Here is a 22991-nt window from a genome sequence, read left to right as displayed (position 1 = left end):
GAATGAGAGATGAAACAACTTGGACAAACTATCTGTTGTAATGCATATTCAACTTTCTGAAACCTTAGGAAGAATAAATTTTTGAAAATTTATCATGTGTTTGGCCTCAACTTCCACAGTCTATGATATAATGGTGTTTATGAAATAATTCTAGGAGCTGGAGAGATAGTACAGGGATTAAGGTATTTTCCTTGAATTTGGCCAACCCAGATGAAATTGCTGACCCCAGAGCCAGGAGCAGCTGTGATTCCCAACAAATTGGTCCAATGCTTTCTACTTCTCAAAACTATACATTAAATAACTATGTAGTGCATTCACTTACTATAGTCTCAGTTATTCTAAGTTGCTTAAAATATTGTTTGTTTCTTACTTAGAATGCATTAGTTCTTTCTTCCATCCCTATCATAATTTTCAGGATCATGTGTGTATAGCAGATTTGTTCTATTTCATCTTACTTTTTTGAATATGCTATAAGTATTGACATCTATGTTTATATACAAGATTTTCCAGTTTTGAAACAAATTTTTAAGAAAGTGTAAAGACTGATTACCTTTGCCATTTCTGGAATACTGAGGTAGACCATTTTGGAATCTTTATCTTCTGTGAAATTTTCCATCTTTGTTCCATCAGGATCCCGTAGAGAAATGAGGGGTAATGCTTTCTCCCATGTGATGAGAAAGAATGTATCCTTTCCCACGGTGCTATCAATGATTATAGTGTCATTTACCCACTGACTTTGGTTGAGCTTTTGACCCCTACTTTCAAGCTGTTTAAATAAAATTTTGAATTAGCAACTAGAGAAGGGATTACTTCTATTTATTTTCATTTTTAAAAAAATGTAATTATTAATTTTTGGCCTCACAACAAAATTACATATGGCATACAACCTTAGGCTTTTGATTTCTCTCACAGCTGATTATTATATGAGAGTTGTTAGTCAGAAAGTGCAGATATATATAATCTGAGGAGGGAACGGGTTATGATAAAATGCACCTGAGCAGGGCCATTGTCTCTACAATTAAGGGTTTCACCAGGTTTTTCTTTTCTCAGTTGTCATGGCAATTACCCACTTCAAGTATGAATTAGCTGGTATGTGTGTATGCATGTGTGTGCCTGTGTATGCTATCATTGATTTATTTATTTTTATGATCACTTAATACTTCTTGTTTGTGGCAGAGTATTTAAATTGAAATCAAATAAGGTAAAGGGTGGGAGAAGCTCAAGAGGGCCATCAACACTATCAAATAGTGCGACAAGCACGTAGGGATATTTTATTGATTTGAAATCTTGGAATGAATTTTCTCACATGGTCGAGTAAACAACTCTGGAAAGTAAACATATCCATGGAGTCTGGAATTTTGAGAATATTAGATATAAAAGCTTTTCTTGAGGGGCTCTTTGTAGGGAGGTTTTCTTTAAGTCTGTGGGTAGCTCTTAGTCAAGGAGAGCCAGTTCAGCCATTCCGTAAGAACATAAACTCCACCCATGTCATTTTAGTGATGGGAAGTCCCATTTCTCTGAAACTCAATCCCAAACCACATATACTTTTACCTAAGAGATAACATGAAGAATGTGTTCTAATATCATCTTTGCTGACTAAGATCCTAGTCCTGTGGATACAGCATTGCTATTCCATTAAATAGAAGTATAAATGACACGTTTTAGATTCCCTATCAGAAAACCGTAAGAAAGTTAGAAGGTTTTGACTGCACGATAATACTATAAAAAATCACTGAATGAAAAGCAGTTTCCTTCTCTTTTGAGTTCCCAAAATTTCAGATTATTGTAACATACTTCTACGTAGTTACAGTCTTCTTCCAAGAGCTACCCAACATTTACCTGAATCCATATTTTTCTTTCCAAAACGTTCTCCTATTATTTATTAAAAAATCTATTGGTTTTCACGAGTGAAGGGGAGAGGGAAGATGGAATAGAAAAAGGATCATTAAGAAAATGATTCAGCCGGAGAAACCAGTTGTGATGGGAGATGCATGCCCAATGTAGATAATGGAACGAACTTGATGACCTCTCAGTGTCTGTGTTGCAAGCCACAATGCCCAAAAGTAGAGAGAGAGGAATGTTGTCTGCCCTGGAGGCAGGGGGAGGGTGGGAAAGGTTAGTATACCCAGGATATCGGTGGTGGGGAATATGCACTGGTGGAGGGATGGGTGTTTGATCATTGTGAGATTGTAACCCAAACACGAAAGCTTGTAACTATCTCACGGTGATTCAATAAAATTAAAAAAAATCTCTATTGTTATTTCACATGAGGAGCAAAAGCTGTCTTCCTGTGCCTTTCATATGTTTCAAAAAATTCATTCTTAAAACATTAGGAATATCCTACAGACAAATGTATCCTTTCTAGCTGACTTATTAATTCTGGTCTTATGTTTTAAAATTTCTTTCAAATAGTCAATTTTAGTATTCTACCATCTACTCAAAGTTAAAAAGTTAAACAGAACACAAAATACTTCTTAAAATCATGACTCCAGGGGCTGAAGTGATAGTACAGTCAGTTGGGCACTTGCCTTGCATACAGCTCACTCAGATTTGAACCCCAGCATCTCATACTGACCCCAGAGCCTGCCAGGAGTGATGATCCCTGATGACAGAGCCAGGAGAAATCCCTGAGCACTGCTTGGTGTGGCTCCCCAAATCACTTCTCTATTGTCAATTTTTACTTGTTTATTTATTGATACCAAGGAATATCATTCACACCTCAACTCTGGTCAAAGTGCAAAAATATTATAAATAAATATTCAAAATACAAACTACAAAATGTATTTTAAATATTGCATTGATAACCTATCATTAAGGGCTGGCATGATAGCACAGCGGGTAAGGCGTTTGCCTTGCATGCGCTGACCCGGGTTCAGTTCCCAGCACCACCAGGAGTAATTCCTGGGTGCAGATCCAGGAGTAACCCCTGTACAATGCCAGGTGTGATCCAAAAAGAAAAACCGAAAAACCAAAAACCTATCATTAGAAAATAAGTTAGAAAATCACTGCAATAGGAATTCAAAAATATTTAAAATATAATGAGAATTTTTTACTACCAGCTATCGACTACCAATTTTAGCTACCAGCTACCAATTATTAAGGAGCATAAAAGAATCTCCATAAATTGTTAAGTTCTATATTATTATTATTATTATTATTATTGGCTTACACCTGGCGATGCACAGGGGTGACTCCTGGCTCTGCACTCAGGAATTACTCCTGGCAGTGCTCAGGGGACCATATGGGATGCTGGGAATCGAACCCGGTTGGCTGCATGCTAGGCAAACGCCCTACCCGCTGTGCTATCACTCCAGCCCCAGCTTTATATTATTTTTATTCAGTGAGTGGTATCATCTTTGTCAACCATATTGAAACCCTCAAAAAATTTGTTCTCTTTCACTTTCTTCTTCACCAACTTCAAAGCTAGATCTCAGAACCAATTTTTATCTGTTTTGTAGGATATATCAGATCTCCAAACAAATCTACACTATTAGTTTATCCCTGCATCCTACAAGTTCTGTGCTCCTGTGGGTTGGAAAGTGGCAGAAAGCAAATTTGTTTAGGTGATCATATCTGTTTTAATGTAGGTGGTGACTTGTAGGTAGAGTTAGAAGTCAGGATTCTTGACACAAAGTTACATGACAGGGGCTGGAGCAATAGTTCAGTGGGTAGGGCATTTGCCTAGCACACGGCCCACCAGGTTTCAATCACTGGCATCCCATATGGTCCCCAAGCTCCACCAGGAGTAATTCGTAATTCATGAGTGCAGATCCAGGAGTAATCCCTGAGCATTGCTAGGTGTGACTCAAAAAGCAAACAAAACAAAACAAAACAAAAAAAACCCACGATAGAGATGGTGTAAATAGATAAAAAATAAATTGGGAAGTTTATAAAATACTCTGAAGAAAATAGATTATGGACATTTTATTTTTGTCATGAATAAAGAAGAATATGGGTTTATGCAGTTTTTTAACCCAAATCTAGAAAATGCAGTTATTAAATGTTGTTATTAAAACATAGGTGAAAAAGTTGAGTAAAGAGGAGAGAAGAATGAAATGAAGATCAGTGAAAATTATCACTAAAATTAAAAGGGGAACATAGGCACACATCTCTATAGATCCATATATAGTGATATATCTATATATAATTATTCTTTTGCTTCCATTTTCACATCCTGTGCTTGTGTTTATTCACTTAATTGAATATATTCCATAGTAGTGAAACTCGAGCAAATCTTAAAAGTATGTCATTTTTTTACACATTGATAGAAGACAGGATTATATTTTTGGGCAATATCTACTTTTTGATGGGAAATTTGACATGCTACTATTCCTTTACCAAACCCTGTGGGAAAGGAAAAAGAAACTCTATGCCTGTTTGTTCATCACTTAATTCTGTACTTTTAGGGGACATAAGTACAGAATATATACATAATTTTAGGCTGAAGATTTAAAGTAAAAATTTACTTTGTCAAAAATATATAGCTCAAAACCAAAACCAAATTTTTTTCAAATTTTTTTTTTGATTAAGACTATGACCAAACAAATTGTCAAGAAATAAGAACTCTGACCTGAAGAGATTTTTCAGAGAGAGGAGTGTTTTCTGATGTAAGGGCTGAGAAAGCTTCCACAAGGCCATTGTTCTCAGAAGCATCAGTAGAAAAAAAATGCTTTCCTCCTAAAATATAAATACAAATTAGAGTGATTCCTATAAGATGTGTAACTATGAATGACATCTTAGTGATTAATAACATAGTAGAGCACACACACTATAGGTTTGTTTGTTTCAATGTGTTATTAGACCCCAATAAGTAAGAGAAAAAATTGATCAGAGGCATTAACTCAAAATTTTCTAGCTAGGAAGTATGAGTTACTTTTGTCCTTCATTTATAAAAATTGTAGCTGGTTGAAATACACCAAATTATCATAAAATACAAGAGAATTGCTGTAATTAAATGTATTAAAGGTCATAGATTCCACACAGCCCTTTGTGGGAATTATTTACTTTTATTTAAGATACAGGTCTGAAAAGGTTGGCTTTCAGGTTTTTTAGGCAGTGCAGATCAATATCAGAAAATTAGAAAGGTTAAGGAGATGCTAAATTAAGTAAGATACTGGTAATGAAGAGAGAAAAATGGTAAGAATAGAGACATTTTAAAAAATCCTATTAATTATTGGAGCCAGAGTGATAGTATAGTGGGTAGGCAGCTTGCCTTGTCATGGGTTCAACCCCTGACATCCCATATGGTCCCTGAGCCTTGCTGGGAGTGATCATTGAGTGTAGAATTAGGAGTAATCCCTGAGCATTACAGGGTGTGTCCCCCAAATCCCCCCAACCACCTTCCAAATTCAATGAATTGCTAAGGGGTGGGATGAGGCAGGATCTTGGGGAAAAATAAATTAGAGACCATCAAATCACCTTGAAATGATGGGAGTATGCACAATTAAGTATTGAAAATCACATATATATTAATAGGTTGGAAATAAACCTCATGCATTAATTGACATTCATGATCAGTATTTTCTACTATGTTTGAGGAACTGATAGAAAACAGGATTATAAGCCATGTCATTTCACCACAAAGCTAAGATAACAATTTTCATACAATTAAACTAGAACTGCTACTTAGATCTGTTTACTCAGTTCTTCTACTAATCCCGTTCCCCTACCCTTCCCTGCAGCACAAGCCTTGATCTGGTGATTTCTCATAATGCTTCATTGTTATCCCACCATCTTTTCCTTATGCCCTGACTTATCTTCTTTTATGGCATTTTTATCCAAAAAAAACAACACCTTGTTTATGACTCAACTCAGAAGTCACCTCGTGTTTGACGTCTTCTTTCCTGACTGTACAGCCTGGAAGAATGGCCTTCCTCAGTGTACATAGTGCTTAATTCCTATATAACCTTATGTAGCATGGGAAGGTTAGGTGATTATGCTATTATGTGATCTGATAAGAAGTTTTATTTGTCTCTCCAGTCAGCTGTTGTGAGCACCTTGAGAACAGAGAATGGTTCTGCTTTATCTCTGATCCTCAGCTCTGGCAGTATCTACAGAGAGTAGCTTTAAAGAAACAATTGAGTTTTCTGCTTCTAGACTTAACACAATACTATTCAGGGAATAAAATATAGAGGTAATGTATTACCTGTTAGAGTGCTCATTTCAATGACGGTTGTGTCAGCGTTTGGTCCCAAAGCAATTAAATGAAGAATGGCCCCACTTTTGACCATTTCCTCAGTACAGTCTATTGGAGTGTTATTCTCCCCATCAGTCAGCAGTAGTATTTCAGATCCATTTATTTGGGGATGTACTTTTTTAATTTCCTGGAAACATAACCAGAAGGTAATTCCTTACTGTTCCTAGATCAACTAGATATTGGGGAATTTAGGGGAAAATAAACAGAGAAAAGTAAAAGTATGCTAAAAGGAAAAAGATATCTAGGTGTCTGTAAGAAAGTATGAAGAAAATTTATCTCAGAACAGTAATCTTATTTCATCTTCTCTAACAACTATAATTGGCATTGGCTTTTTGCTTCAGCAATGTGAACAATTTAGTTAAAGTTAAGAGAAAAAACATTACAAATATTAGTGGTTTTTATGGCTTTGAAGTGGTGTATTTGCAGATTAGCAATGCAGATGATTTAGAATGTCAAAATTCCTAATGAAATTCCTAGGAAACAAATTGACTAAATTAATTTAAAATTTTAGGTAAATAATGAATATTATGAAAACTTAAAAATGTGTGAAATAGTTGCTGATGTATAGTAAAATGAAACTGAAAAACAGAACTTACTTTTATACATTTGTAGCATTTATATAACATCCTCCCTTGCCCCATCATTTTCTACACATGAGCTCAAATACAGATAAAAAGAAAATAGATAAAGTAGATTTCTTTACCTTTCCTTCCCTTGTCTTTCTCTCTTTCTCTTTCTTTCTTTCTTTCTTTCTTTCTTTCTTTCTTTCTTTCTTTCTTTCTTTCTTTCTTTCTTTCTTTCTTTCTTTCTTTCTTTCTTTCTTTCTTTCTTTCTTTCTTTCTTTCTTTCTTCTTCCTTCCTTCCTTCCTTCCTTCCTTCCTTCCTTCCTTCCTTCCTTCCTTCCTTCCTTCCTTCCTTCCTTCCTTCCTGCCTGCCTGCCTGCCTGCCTGCCTGCCTGCCTTCCTTCCTGCCTGCCTGCCTGCCTGCCTGCCTTCCTTCATGCCTTCCTTTCTTTCTTTCTTTCTTTCTTTCTTTCTTTCTTTCTTTCTTTCTTTCTTTCTTTCTTTCTTTCTTTCTTTCTTTCTTTCTTTCTTTCTTTCTTTCTTTCTTTCTTTCTTTCTTTCTTTCTTTCTTTCTTTCTTTCTTTCTTTCTTTCTTTCTTTCTTTCTTTCTCTTTCCTTCTTTGTGTGTTTGGGCCACATTCAATGATTCTTAGAGCTTATCCTGACTCTACTCTCAAGGGTCATTCCTGGCAGTGCTTGGGGGACCATGAGTGCTGGGGATTGAACCCGGGTCAACCACATCAAGATAAGCACCCTGCCCACAGTACTATCTCTTCAGTCTCTTCATTTCTTTTCTTTAACTGATTTGTTCAGATCACAGCCAGTGATTTATTCTGATTTGACTGCTGTGTAGTCAGTATGATTTCTTCATTCATGTAAAGAACTGAATTAAAATTTAAAATTGTATCAAGAACTCAGTGAAAACTTATATGGATAGATTAATAGCAAAGATAATTTATTCCTTAGTTCAAGAGGAACAGTCTTATAAAGTTGCTCTTTACTAAAGAAATTTCCAGGTATTTCATACTTCATGGAATTTTATCCAAGAATGACCTCCCAACCTATTCCAAGATTACTACCTTGTTATCATACTTCCTAGCCTTTATTTCATTTGGGGAGTTGTATTCTTTTTATTTATTTATTTATTTTGCTTTTCGGGTAACACCCGGTGATGCACAGGAGTTAATTCTGGCTTTGCACTCAGGAATCACTCCTCGTGGTGCTCAGGGGACCATATAGGATGCTGGGAATCAAACTCGGGTCAGCTGCGTGGAAGGCACACATCCTACCCCCTGTGCTATGGCTCCGGAAGTTGTATTCTTAGAGCATAAGTATATATGTCTGATACTTAAAGCCCTGAGCATCTTTCTGTTGTTCTTAAATTATAAACCTTATGTTTTTAAAGCTTTGTATATCTAATCATTTATCTGCAAAATACATTTCATATATTTGTAAACCCGCATGGCAGAGCTTGGCAAACTCCCCGTGGCATATTCAGTATGCCAAAAACAGTAACAATGATGGGTCTTATTTCCCCTAACCCTGAAAGATCTCATGCAGCACCATTGGGAAGGATGAGTAAAGAGAAGCTGCTAAAATCTCAGGGCTAGGACGAATGGAGATGTTACTGTCACCAGCTGGAGCAAATCGATGAACAACGGGATGGCAGTGATACAGTGATACTTGTAAAAGCTCACAGACCACTACTATCTATAATTTCTTGGAATAATCTAGTCTTTTTACAGCTCTTTACCAAAGAATATTGCATGTGCTTGTTACTTGAACCACTGACTTGTCATCCTTCAAATCTTAGCTATAATGGTACCTTCAGTGGCCTTCAGTGAAGTGAAGTATGCTTCTGTGAAGTGTGTTAGACCTCCCCTTTCCCTATCACATCGCCCAGTCTGGTTTCTTAACAAAACATTGTACACAATACATGTTTATTGTTTTTATGTATACTTGATATCAAATCAAATTCTCTAGTATTGTAAACCAGCAACTACCCATCCATGGACCAGCGTTGATCCACAGGTATAGAAACCTTGAAAACTACTGGTTTACTTTCTTTGGTTATGACAAATGGCCTATAGACCAGGATGAAAGACAGGCGCAGTCCACAGTTTGAGAAGGTTAGAAATGATGTTGTAAACTAATCAAAGTAATAATGGAAATTTTTCAAAACAAATATTTCTAGTGACTTTCCCCCCTTTGTGCTTAGTCCTATGCTTTTTAGGTTTAAAAAACACATTAAAGTTACGGTTCAGGTATGTGAAACAGCCGTTAACATTAAAATGTTTTAATAAAATATAAAAAGGAAAACTAATTTGCCAGTGATATTTACCTGTAAAGCCATTCGAATTCCTGAGCAAATGGAAGTGCCTCCCAGAGGTTTCGGAGGTAACTTTGTCAAGAGTGTCTCTCTATCATTTTGACTTGTTATTTGGATTAGGGGGCTTTGGACAAAAGCATTACTATCAAAAACAATTATTCCCACCCAGGATCTGTTTTCAACAGTCTGTAGCAGGAAATGTTTTGCTGCTTGGTTCATTCGAGTCAAACGATTATAACCCTGAATTATAAAGAACAAGAAAAATCATCAAATGACTTTCAACTGGAAAACAATGACAGACTACATAAAATGAGTAAACAGCATTTGTTTAGATTTTCTCTCATGAGTACTTGATGTTATAGCATTTTTAAATAAAGTTAAAATAAGTGTTTTATTGAATACACATATTAAAAACTAGAACTGATTCTTGGTTCTAGAATTAGAAATTGAGGGTAGTCATAATGCCTAATTATCATTGGGATATTATATTTCAGTTGTGTCAAGATCAAACCAATCACTAAGTTCCATAGTTTGAAGCTAGAGGATAATGGGATGGTACTCACTAAAGAGTAACATTTCTCTATCCATTGGGCAATAGGCTACCCCTAAAATGAAACATCCCAGTAGCAGATATTCTGAGAGACTCAGTTGCTATCTTTACCATTTTCTAACCATCTCCAATCAAGTTTCAGACAATGGATTAATTGAAAAATTTGGGGTGAGGCTGGGTATCCCATTAAAACGGACATCTTTCTTCCCTAGGTGATTGCCCTTGTTCTAGATCTCTTATTGATTTCTTTTTCCCCCTCCAGTCTATTAACACCAACTAACTTTGGTACGTCTTCCCAACACATGCCCATTTGTTATTCTGCACTCTCTAGAACCAAATCACAACAAGAAATTTCTTCTATATCATATACAACATAATTTTGTTGTTCAACTTGGCTCTGCCTGCACCCTACCTAGGGAAGCATGCTTATGCTTATCTTCTTCCAATAAGAAACCTCATCTTTCCTCAGTGGTACTACCAAGAACTCTTTTCTGTTGGTATCTAGTTCTTTTTGGAGCTCTATATTGTTATGGAAGGTTTTCTTCAGCGGTATCATTCTCTTCTTTTTTTAGTAACTCTCTCTTATTAAAGATACTATTCCTGATCTTAAGAATGTTATGTTATGTCTTAAATGTGTTCTCCTTCAGGGTGCCTTATGACATTATGCATGCTCATTTCAACAATTCTTTTTCGAGTCCTTGTATATCATAAGCTCTGTTCTAGATGGAAAAGATACAAAGAAGAATAAGATAACTTTTCAAGTTCGATTCTGAGTCCTAAAAGAGCCCTGGTTTCTTTTACAGGAGATAAATGTATGAGTTTAGTACAACATATTTAATGGAGATTTGCACAGATAGTTTTGAGATACCAGAAAAAGAACTTTCCTTACTCCAGTTTGGAAGACAAACTCATATCCTGGATGAATTGGATGCCCACACTAAACTGAAGGATGTATAGAAGACAATCAGGTGAGGGTAGAAGGAGAAAAAGTTTTCTCTAACTGTGAACTCTTCTAGAATAAGTGTTTCTATTTCTAGAGTCTAGCGCAATGTGTAATTTTTACTAAATGTGGATAGAAGGAAAAATAGACCTATCTCTTCTTTATAGTGTTTTCCTTTGTTTTCGGACCACAGCCTATGTGCTCAGGGGTTACTCCTGGCTCTTGCTTAGTCACTCCCTGTGGTTCCAGGAATCAAACGCAGACCTTGTGTATGAAAACCATGTGCTCAGCTCATTGAGCTATCTCTCCAGACCTGGTATTGGTGTTTGTCTATTTCTTTGAAAACAAAGAAGTCATCTGATAACGAATTCCAATAAAATAAAGCCCTATTTAAAATTCTATGGTTGATCTTATCTCTTGACTTTGAAGCAAAATACAAATCCACTCTCTTCTATGCCTATCAAGTATTTCCAGTAGATAAAGTGGGAAAAGTTAGGGAATATTTCCATATTTCAATATGTAGTTCTGAGCTAACAAAATATTACAGAAGGGTTTCAATTTTCTCTCAATCAACTCCATTTTCTAGAAAGAACAGACTCTCATGGGTTATGTCTTATCAACTCTACCGCCAACTTTTTAAATTAAAATATTCACTGATTCTCTTGAGGTCATGATTATAGAAGTTAATTGCTACCATTATGCTTTGGACAAAGCAGATACACGTTACAGGGCTGAGCTTTTAGGCTTTGATGCCTCTGTCTCTATGTCCAGCAAAAGAAGGCCCACACACTTACCCCCATGCTTCCAGACTGATCAAGAACTAAGCACACAATTCTTTCACCAACCCTCAGCAATGAGAACACAGGCAGAGAGGGTGGAGCCTTCATAGGCACTGTGTTTTTAATATCCTCAGAAGTGCTGATCACTTCCCATGTGCTTCTGCGATTACACTTTTTATTTTGTAGGTTTGGAGCTTCTTTATTATGGTTCTTTTCATTACAGAATTCAACAACCTAAAAGTTCAACAAAATTAAAAAATTGCATACAAAGCATTAAAATATAACTAATATGAACTTTATTATTTACTTTATTATTTTATTTGTTCACAAGTTTTGAAACCTCTAAAAAACCAGTTGTAAGTATGCTGTCTAATGAAATGTAGAGTTACAATATTAAGACAAATTTTCATAACAGTAGAAAATATTATTTAAATACTGATGTTATGTGTTAGTCACTGTTCAAAGAAGTCTGTCTTAATCCAGGTAGTCCTTCAGGTTACCTTCATGGATCTTTTATAAAGACATAACATATAATTTGATTATAAGTGTGCAAAAAATCCTTGAAGTGGCAGTTGGTATACTTACAGAGTCTATAGCTTGCATAAACATTATTGATGTTTTTGCAGTTTGCTTTTTATCAGGGAAGAACTGACAATCTTTTTCATATAGTTTTGTGGTAGAATTAAGTCTGCATGCTCTAAGTACACTGCTGCCTCCTTGATCCTTATAAACTCTATTTTGACCAGTAATACTTTTGGAGCACCTGAAAAATATTGACATTAGCCTTTTAATCAACCCAATTAACCGTTGGCACTTAAAAAAAAAAACTCTTGTGTTTATATTTACATTGATTCTTATATTAAGGTTTTATTTTTTATAATATTTTTATTGTTGTTGAGTAACACTGTTATAATAGTGCTTTCTTCATGCTTATGATATACAAAGTTATTGCCCCTCCACCCCCACCAGAGTGCCAAGATCCTCCACCAGGTTTAATTCAGATTTGTATATCAACTCATGCTGTTTGACAGTAAAGTTTCAGTGTCTGTATAAGAGAAGTTACTTTCTTCAGGAAACTGAGGCTGAAATTTTAATTTATTTATTTGGGAGTGCATTAGGTCACACTCAGTAGTGCTCAGGGGGTCCTCCTGACCCTGTGCTCAGGGATTACCCCTGGTGCTGCTCAAGGGAAACATGGTGCTGGCAATCAAGCCAGTTCCCTGTGTACTGTCCCTCAGAGTCCACTAGAGGGAACCTTTAAATGGTTTCCCCAGTCAGTACATGCACACTTTCAGTTTGCTGCTGGCATGAAAGCTGCTGCTACTGAACACAATGGCCACTCGACACCTTTATTGCAAACCACAACACCTAATCAGAGAGAGAGAACAAAAGGGAATTCCCTGCCATAGTGGCAGGGTGGGGTGGGGGGAGACGGGACTGGGGAGGAGGGGAGGGATGTTGGGTTTACTGGTGATGGAGAATGGGCACTGGTGAAAGGATGGGTTATCGAACTTTGTATGAGGGAAACATGAGCACGAAGATGTATGGATCTGTAACTGTACCCTCACGATGACTCTCTAATTAAAAATAAACTAATAAAAAAAAATAAAGATATCATCTTTTAGTGTGTAAATTGAAAAAAAAAAAGCTGCTGCTGACCAGGAAGGCCTGGCATGTGGCCTTAGAGTCATTCATGGCTGCACGTTTCTTTTTCCAACATCTTTTATAATAGCTTTGTGGTGGGAAATGCATTGCGGGCATCTAAACTAACTTATGAAAACATTTTCTCTTGGACGAATTATAGCTTCAAGTTATTTGTCGATTGGCTTCTTGGATCCTATTCTTGATGCCACATGATTCCTCAATCACTTCAGGCAGAGAACATTGCACTTAACCAAGAGATTAGGGGGCTGAGAATCAGAGATGTGGCCACTGAGTACCACAATGTCGTCTTAGTACCACTAGGTGGTCCGAGCAGCACTTGTAAGGCCCTCCCCTCTCCTTCCCCCAGAAGAAGAAATAACTTGATTTTATTTAGTCATTTAGGGAGTTAGTTTCCTCGAGTCATATGTACTTCCATTGCCTCCACTGAGGCATAATGATATTTTACATATTTAATAGTCAAGATAGATTTTCTTTAGCAGACAGTAGACATTTTGAGAAAACATGGTATGACCATATAAAATTACTTTGATGTGTCCTAAAACAAGTGCATTCAGGTCAGTGAAGTCTTCATTATAGTCCTCTCTTCCGTTAGTCCATTTTTTTCCAAAATCCAAATCCTAGCAGTGCATTTAAAATTGATTAAATTGATGGCTCCTGTATTTGGGATGTTTCCCTAATTTGCCTCTCTTGCTCTTAGAACCAGGACTGTACTTTATTACCTGTGATGTTAGATAAGTATTTTTAATATTTTTTTAATATGTCAGATGCTTTTTAAAAAATTACTTGTATCTGACAGTACTAATGTACTAAACATGAAATGTTTACTGTCTAAAATGTTTTGTAGGACAGCTAGCAACTTAAATGGTGTTATTTCATAATGATTTGTAAAATTTTCTGTTTCTGTTATTTTGGGAGCCTGGGTGTCCCAGGTATTGCTCAGGAGCACCTGGCCCCTCGGCCACAGTTCAGTGGCCTGGGCCTAAGGCTGCAGTGTGTTTGGGTCCTGTGGTACTAGGGGTACCTGAGCCAACAGGCTGGTTCTGGGACTGTATATAGAGATGCTTGGGAATACATGCAGCTGAGAATTGAACCCAGGTCTATCTAACCACTGTACTCTCCTACTCCCTAAATTTGCAATGTGTAGATTTGTTCTTAAAAAATTAACTTGATAAATACAAAGAAATTTCCATTTGACTTCTAAAACTGTTGATGTTTTATTAAGCCCACAGTCACCATTACTTGCTAGTCCTTCTTATTAATTCTTTTGTAATTCAATTTTGGTCTCCAGGCATCTAGTATAGCATATTCCACAGAACACATTTTCAGCACAAATGAGTTCTGTCAGCTATAGTGGCAAGCTACAAACGTATGTTGTCCAGCCTATCACATGTTCTTGTATTTATGTATAATTTAAATGGACCACCAGCTACTTTGAGATATATTTGCTAAAGTAAAATAAAGCTAGTTTTGTGGTACAGCCTATATAATCTACTGTTAAATGAAAATAATTAACATTTAAAAGAAATTTTAACAAAGAAGAAAAAACCTAATTTAAGAAAATGTAAATGGTCATACCTTGTTGCTTCAATTTTCTTGTTTGAAGCAGCGTAGAAAGGCTCATCCTCATTATACTCATCAAACACTCCCCAGCGCAGGTGAGCCCATTCATGGACAAGCAGTCGGCCTGTGAGAAAATATTTCAAATATATATCAGAATTCAAGTGACAAAAGTAGTCCATCCAATATTTTTTAATTTTCAAGAAAATATTGATGTCATGGTTTTAAATAATCTAAATAGGTTTTAAATTAAAAATATTATACTACATTATATGTAAAGTTTTATTCATTAGCACTGTTAGCACTGTCCTCTCATTGTTTATAGATTTGCGCGAGCGGGCACCAGTAACGTCTCCATTGTTAGACTTGTTACTGTTTTTGGCATATGGAATACACCACGGGTAGCTTTAGAATTTTCATTTAAAAATGCCAGTTCTCTTAGAATTCCATTCCAATGTATATCATCTTCTCACTTTCCATTTGCCCGTTCTCAGTTGTTAAAGCATTTTACCCTGTATGTTATTCTAATATCTGCTTTGGTGGCAGCCTCTAGTCACAGTGAAATGCTGCCTGAATGATCCAATTTTCTTTTGGGCACATAATGTTATCATTTTTAACACAAATTACATAAATTCTGAAGAAATGCTTATTAATGTTATTTTTACAAAAGCCATGTTGTTTTTAGGGCACAGTTTTGCATGATCTGATTTTTTTTCACTCACATATGAATCACATTATGGCAGTTGCAGCCATAGCTGGAGCAGCTATAGAACGCTGTTAGTTATGGAATAGGTCTGAAATCAGCACAGAAGTTCAGCTCTTAACTCCTATGGAAGTTGGGAGTTGAAAGTGGACATATATTTAAAAGTAGAGATTTTTTTCAGTCAAGGTATGTTTTAATGAATGTGAATGAAAAAAATAAGTAGAGAACATCTAAAACCTGAAATGTGGATTGATAAAGAGAGTTGAAAAGAAATAAGTCAAAGTATCATTGTATCACTGTCATCCTGTTGCTCATCGATTTGCTCGAGCAGACATGAGTAACATCACCATTGTGAGATTTGTTGTTACTGTTTTTGGCATATCGAATAATCTATGGGTAGCTTGTCAAGCTCTGCTGTACAAGTGGGATACTCTCAGTAGCTTTAAATATATTTTATACATAATGTTATTAAACACTTAATAACCTTGGTATAGCACTAAGGTATAATATAGCTTTCATATGCACTGAGAAACCAAATAATTCCCATGTTTTCCTCTATCACTATATTCATTTTATTGGTATATGAAACCAAATCTGCAAAGTATCATTGAGAAGTGTTGAAGTTTCCTTGAGCTTTGAAATGTGTGTTTGATATTAGTTTGTTGTTATGATTTTGTGATTTTTAAAAAAAATCTTGGAAGCATATTAAATGAGCCGAAGAAAACTGGCTGGAATGTGGTACTAAGGATTGACAAGTTGAATCAAAGAAAGATAACAGTAGTGAGGAAGTTGGATTTTTTTACACTTAGAGTTGAAATGACTGACTTTTCCTGACATGCCAAGTAGGAAAGATGTATAGCTAGAAAGGTGTAAAGGGACACAGGTGACAGGAGAACAAACAAGGTGATGCTTAATGTATAGCAGGGAGAAGTTTAGGATTTGAGGAAGGAGATTTTAAGACTGTGTTGAATACAGTGCCCAGTAAAGTTGAGGTCCAGGGCAAGCTGAATTGTCAAAAGAGACAAGGGATTTAATCAAAGCTCACTGAAGGAGTAGTGGCAGAGGGAGAGGTACACCTGGGGTACGTGGACTCAGGAAAGTTTTCTTAAATAGTAGTGACAAGTGATTAAAATCTTCTTCAACAACAAGTTGCATTTTCATAATAAAAATAATATCTAAATTTGTTTTGAACTAATGATCTTAACTTCTAAGTTGAAGTGCATGAAGTTGCCATTTTTATAGCTAGAAAGGATCATTGGAAAGTTCATATGATTCCAACAAATAAGTTGAATAATATTATCAGCCACTAATAATACCTGAACATATCATCCTGTCTGAAAATATGTACCTTGGCACTTTTCAGCTTATTATGTGCTGCCTTTCATGGAGGCAGAAGATGATTGATTATTGTCTGGTTGTGGAATACTGATTATTTAAGTCCAAAAATGCTTTGAGAAATGCATTTATAATTTGCTGCCCTATGTTCAAATTTCCATAAACACTATATTGATTATAATTGCATGAGTGACCTGATACTCATAATAACTTTGAAATTCAGAATTTCTCCATTCATGATATTTTAGGAAATAATCAGAAAAGCTAGATCACTTATCCAAGAACACACAGTTGGTTTAACAGGAGTTAGGATTTAGACATTGTACAAAGCTGCTTTTTTCACTCAATTTTATTGACTAGAACTCCTACCTGATGATCCATATTCATTTTGCTTGTCTCCAAGTAGAAATTCTGGGGTCAAATGAATGAATTCTCCTTTTTCTCCACACTGTGATAAGTGTTTTGTGTAGGGTTCATCTCTACCCGGCAATGCAGGGGGTGCAATTATGACAGTAGCCTGAGAATGTGTAAAATAATTTTTTAAAGATTAGAAATAGAAATGATAATGTTTAGTCTGAAAGACTCTGAAATAATTAATTTTCAGTAAAAGTGAGAAGCAGCATAAAATATGTATTTTTTGGAAAATATAATTTCTAAGAGAAGTTTTATTGAGCCTTACATGTTTGTAGCTTTCAGTTCTTGGCCTCATATATTCAGGTTTTGTTTTCCAGGTGTCTGGAATTAATATATTTACATTTTTAAAATATGTTCTGTTTTCTGTGGCTTTAAACAGGTAAGTAGAAGCTTCAGTCACCATGTCCTATAATTAGGAGGAAAATATAACATGGTCAAATGACATGACTTAAAGGAACAGAGATTCGTGACAGACATTTCCCAATTTCAAAGCAGTTAGAAAATCAAATTCTCAATGTCAGCATTGCCACTCTGCCATCCATATTTGCTACACAAAAGTATTTTTTGATCTTGCATATTTAACACTTTTCACTGTAGGTATGGAGAGATAGTACATGACTTTAGGTGTTTGCTTTATGCATGGCCAACCCTGCTTTAATTCCCACCACCATATATGATATCCTGGCCACTTCCAGCAACCTGTGAGTACTGTTGGCTGTGGCCCCAAATCCATTCCCCTTGCCACCTAGAGCTTTCAATGTCTCATAAAGCTTAATAAAATGCTTCTGTTTCAAGTTCAGAGAAATTTTATGATATGGTAAAGACATAGCATTTAGAATCATCTCCTTGGTTCTCATACTGGAATTAGTACTTTTTGGGTGATAGATGTTGCCAATTTATGTCATGCTGAATCTCAATTTTTTCCTATCTTAACACTATTTTATAGTTCCAGGGATTGAACCCAAAGTAGCACAAAGGAAGTGCTCTACCACTGAGCTATATTTCAACCCTTATTACTTACATTTAAAGATAATGTAAGGATGGAATGACGTGCCTCCACTTTTTATCTCTGAATGTAAAACTGAGGTTTTCAAGAGGGTGGAATAGTGGAGAGAGGAATGAGCAAGTACAGGGGTGACTCAGAGACATTGGTGGAGGGTATTGGGCAACGTGGTGATGGTGGAGATGCATCAAAATCTCTCAAGCTAATTCTATTGTAACCATTTAACCAAAACAATAAAAATAAATAAAAACATAAATTTGGAATAAATGATAAAGTTCTCTAATTATATGCAATCATAAGACTGGGTGATATCACTATTCTTACATTTTTGGGAATTAAAAAGACTTTAAAGGGAACAGACTTAGCTACTGTAAATGTAAGTAGTCTATGGGGATGAGTCATCAGAGAGATTATGTTCATTATAATCTCACCCTCTAGGAGAGACTTGGTACAACGCAGTTGCATGGGAAGTACAATATACAATTCTTACTTTCTTTTTTCTTTGTAGTTTTTATGGCTCTGTGCAATTTAGGCAATGGAAGAATTTCACTATTCTCTGTCAAAGAACTACTGTGATCCCTTGAGGTAAAAAATGGTGGCCAAAAATGGTTCTCAGAAACTTTTCAGGCTGAATTTCTAGAGATTTTTTCTCTTTTTCAGCTCTTTCTTCTTTCTCCCTCCTTTCTCTATAGATTTAGTTCATTTTATTTACAACTTTGATTTTATACATTTACAAGCATAGAACAATTGCATTTTCTCAGTTTTGAATTTCAAGATATGCAAAGTGGAATTTTATTTTATTTTATATTTGGGTTGGAGCGATAGTATACAGGCAGGGAATTTGCCTTGCACGGGGCGACCTGGATTTGATTCCTCTCTACCTCTTGGAGAGTCTGGCAAGCTACTGAGAGTATCCCACCCGCACTGCAGAGCCTGGCGTATTCGATATACCAAAAACAGTAACAACAAGTCTCACAATGGAGACATTACTGGTGCCCGCTCAAGCAAATTGAGGAACAATGGAATGACAGTGCTACAGTGCTTTATATTTGGGGTTTTCAGGCCACACCCATCAATGTTCAGGGGTTACTCTTGGCTCTGCACTCAGGTTTACTACTGGTGGTGCTTGGGGACGAGATATGATTCCAGGGATCATATTCAAGTTGGCTTCATGCAAAGTAAGTGACAGACCCACTGTACTATATTTTCAGTTCCTTAAAATGGAATTAAAAAATCAAATTTGGTAATAGAAAATGCAACTACTAAGCATTTGAAAATTGATTTACAAAGTTCAGTGCTCTTTCCTTGGACATATAAAATTTAGAAGAGCTAATCAGGATAAATTTGATCAGATTTAGCAATAAACTATATATATATATCCCCACCTCCCAAATCTGTCTCACCTCCCAAGCCAGGAGTTTGAAAGGTTTTGCTAAGCACTCACTGGATATATAATTTAAATTTAATCAATCTTGACATTCTTAATAAAAAAAATTGAGTTGTTTTCCCAGTCTACATTTGAGTAGCAATAATTTCAGTTTATCAAACACCTTGCATATCAAACTCTTGTCTATATTCACACAGAAAAGCCAACTGCTCGTAGATGAAAGGACAGGTAGTCATGAAAGACCCACCTATTCTCTCATTAGGCCAACCCTTAATGGAATCTCAAGTATCAATCTATATGTGTAGTATAGATTTGCCTATGCATGTATGTGTACAAACACCTATATACACTCATAGTACTGGGTATAAATATTACCAGGTATAAATTGTACTGGGTATAAATAAAAGTTCCTGATAACATTCATTTCCAGATGAGGCTATGACTCCTATACCTTTCTTGGGATAGATTTTATATGTCAAAACTGAAAAGTAGTGCTAAAATACCACTTTCCTCAAGACAGAATGCAAATCACTTTTTCCTCAGTATAAAAGTTTAAACTCTTCAGTATAGAAATTATTATAAGGTCAACCAAATAAATAAATTTTGGCAAAGTGAAACTGTTAACATCTCAGAAAACTGCAGTGCTTTCTGGTGATTCTGATTTTCCTTACTGTCAGTGTTTAGGTTTTATTTTGTGCGAATCCACAGAATTTGGTGCTCAGTTACTTAGTCAAGCCTGCCTTGCAGCAGGTCTATTTTCTTCCTATTAAGTTTCCTCTCAAAATTCCTATAATGTTGAACTGGGTCAAGATGAAGACATTGACAATTCTGAAAACAAGCACCCTCAAACCCAAAGACACATGAATAAAAAGAATGAGAACAGTGAACATTTGGCATCTCAAGACATAATTAAGAATTAATCTAGCATAAAATTATAATTCAATGATACTTCTAGTTGATAATTTAATTGATGATAATTCCATCTTCTCCCAGTGATCAGGCCAAAATCCTTAATGTCCTAACTCCTATCATTTTTCATATTCTCCCCTAGCACATATACATTAAAATCATCTGAAAAGTTGTCCATGATATCCTCAGAATATGTTCAGATCACATCACTTGAGTTATCTCTCCTACAATATAGTGACTAAAGGTCACTATCTTGTATTATCATTATCTCACTATCACTTCTCAATTGTAACAGCCTCCTATGCAGTCCAGTCCTTTGGTCACAGGATGTGCGACTGTAGAAACACTTTCACGCTCAGAGTTTTCTCCATGTTACAACAACAGCTGCTGTATGTGCAGGAGAGAGCACACCCCTCTCTGCTCACACCCCTTTCATGGTTTCCTGTGAGACTCAGAGTCATTCTAGAGACCTGGGAGTCGCAACCGCAATCTCTCTGTTCTCCCCACCCTTTCACCTGCTCATTCTCAGTTGTTTCCCAGGTCATAGCAAACCAGCTCTGCACCTGCCATTCCCTCTCCCTGGTTTTCAGTGGGCTCTTCTTCCATGCCTCTCAGCTATCAGCCTCAGATACTATCTCCAAAGGGAAGCTTTCCCTTGCTACCAAATATGAAAGGTAACCATATTCTCTCCCTTCACCAGCAATGCCAACATTTTCCCTTCCCTTTGCTGATTTATTTTTCTTCATAGCAATTTTCTATCATCTGCCCTGCTTTTTGTTATCTATTATTATCTGTAACCTGAGAATAACATGCATTGCCCAAGAGCCAGCACTTAAAAAAACCCTCTAGTGCCCCCCGACTATCCAGAAAAATTAATTCCATAAGTATTTGTTTAGAAGCAGAGCAATTCCAACTGCCGAGGTTACAGATGACAAACTGAGGCTCAGGAAGAGGCATATCTCGTATTTGTTTGGTCTTTAGTGACAGAAATCAGAACCCTTTCTTGCTCCTCTAATTCTCATGGCCCATTGTAGCATCATTTTCACTGCATCATGCTGCTTTTAAGTTTCTTGGAGAGTTCAAAAGTCTTTATAATAATAATCACTGACATGTTTTCTTGTTCTTAATTTAAGCAGAAGTCTTACCTGTATTTTTGTAATTAGTGCTTCATTTTCTGGCACCTCAGGGTTTATAGCAATGATAATACCTTCATAGCCATTGTCTTTCAGTTCAATCAGGGAAGATTTGCAGCCCCCAAGCAGGTATAGGACAGAGAGGATGACAAATCTTCTGAGTATTATTCCCATCCTTCCTGTCTCCTCTCTCCTCTCTTGAGAGAAGAGTCACCTTCTCTTTCACCTTCTTTCCCTCATTTATATATACTTATTGCTAAGTATTACCAGGTGATAATGGGTGTGGATCATACAAAGTTCAACATGACAGATATGAGGAAATATTGTACTTTAGATACCTGTTTTATTGTATGTCTGAATATCAATGTATAAAGTCACCAGAAGTAGGAAATAAAATTATTACATTTCTTATTTAGGAAGATTTTTTTCAACTTTCTAATTTGGGTTGATTTCTTTAATAAAGGTATCTGCTTTGTAAATTCTGTCAAGGCAATGTGAAAAGTAATATTTCATAATGGAATGAATAGAAACAGTAATGTTAATGTCCTCAGTTTTACAATGTCATTTAACATCATTTAAATTATCAATATGTATTGGCAGTGCATTGGAGATTATTAAATTTAAGTAACATCAAATTAGTCATGATAGTTTTGAAATATAAATTAAAACATTTTATTTGGCCATACATAGCAGTGTTCAGGGATTTCTTATGGCTCTGTGCTCAGGGATCACTCCTGCACTCCTGTCAGGGCTCAAGGGACCACAGATGGAACCCAGGTTGGTCACATACAAAACATACTACCTGCTCTACAATCACTCTTCAGCATTGCAAATCAAAAAATTTTAAAACATTGATTAATGAAGGAAGATTTTGTCAGGTTTCACGAGTCAACTTTTTAAAAAAGTCTCTGTAGTAAAAAATGAGTATAATTTGCTTTTATGTAATTTACTAATATATACTTTTACCACTATGAACAATGTCTTATAGTGTGCTGGTTGCTGTAGAGACACAGTAAATAATATTAATTGTTCACATTTACTCAGTGTTTACTACAATCTTTCACTTAATCTTCAATACACATATCAAATGTATGAATGACCTTCATTTTAAGTATGGGGGAACTGAGGCACACAGAATTCCAGTAACTAAGATCACAGTGCTAGTAAATGTCAGAGTTATGAGTTGAACCTAGGATTTTTATCCCAGATCCCATGGAATTAATAAATCCGTAATCTGGTTATAACTTCATAAGACATAATATGATGACAGTTTTTTCAAAAGTGAGAATGAGAACTAGGTTAGGAGTTATGAGGATGAATCAAGAATTTCTATTCCTAAAAGGAGTGATGATTCAAGAGAAGTCCAGAAAAGGATTGAAATGGAATAGTAGAAGATATCTGTTCCCGACTCTGCCCTCTTAGGCAGCATTCTACACCTTCTTTCCATCCCCTCAGGAATATTACAGGACAATAGTACATCCATAGAATTAATACCTTGTGCAAGAGGCAGAATGGAATTGTTACACTG

General features: G+C 35.9%; 1 protein-coding gene across 1 annotated transcript in view; it reads right to left on the bottom strand.

Moving 5' to 3' along the window:
- Positions 1–21637, bottom strand: part of LOC101549264 (calcium-activated chloride channel regulator 4-like) — a 28193-nt gene extending 6556 nt beyond the window's left edge. Inside the window, exons 1-10 of the mRNA XM_004603622.2 lie at positions 21476–21637; positions 17297–17437; positions 16987–17134; positions 14598–14706; positions 11943–12120; positions 11373–11591; positions 9101–9328; positions 6146–6323; positions 4571–4677; positions 551–766 (exon numbers count right to left, since the gene is read on the bottom strand). Coding sequence (XP_004603679.2) covers positions 551–766; positions 4571–4677; positions 6146–6323; positions 9101–9328; positions 11373–11591; positions 11943–12120; positions 14598–14706; positions 16987–17134; positions 17297–17437; positions 21476–21637 — 1686 coding nt within the window. The remainder of the gene's footprint in view (positions 1–550; positions 767–4570; positions 4678–6145; positions 6324–9100; positions 9329–11372; positions 11592–11942; positions 12121–14597; positions 14707–16986; positions 17135–17296; positions 17438–21475) is intronic.
- Positions 21638–22991: the final 1354 nt, after the last annotated feature.

This window comes from Sorex araneus, chromosome 5, assembly GCF_027595985.1.
Source record: "Sorex araneus isolate mSorAra2 chromosome 5, mSorAra2.pri, whole genome shotgun sequence".
Taxonomy (NCBI): Eukaryota; Metazoa; Chordata; class Mammalia; order Eulipotyphla; family Soricidae; genus Sorex; species Sorex araneus.
This window is presented reverse-complemented; position numbering and strand designations above follow the sequence as displayed.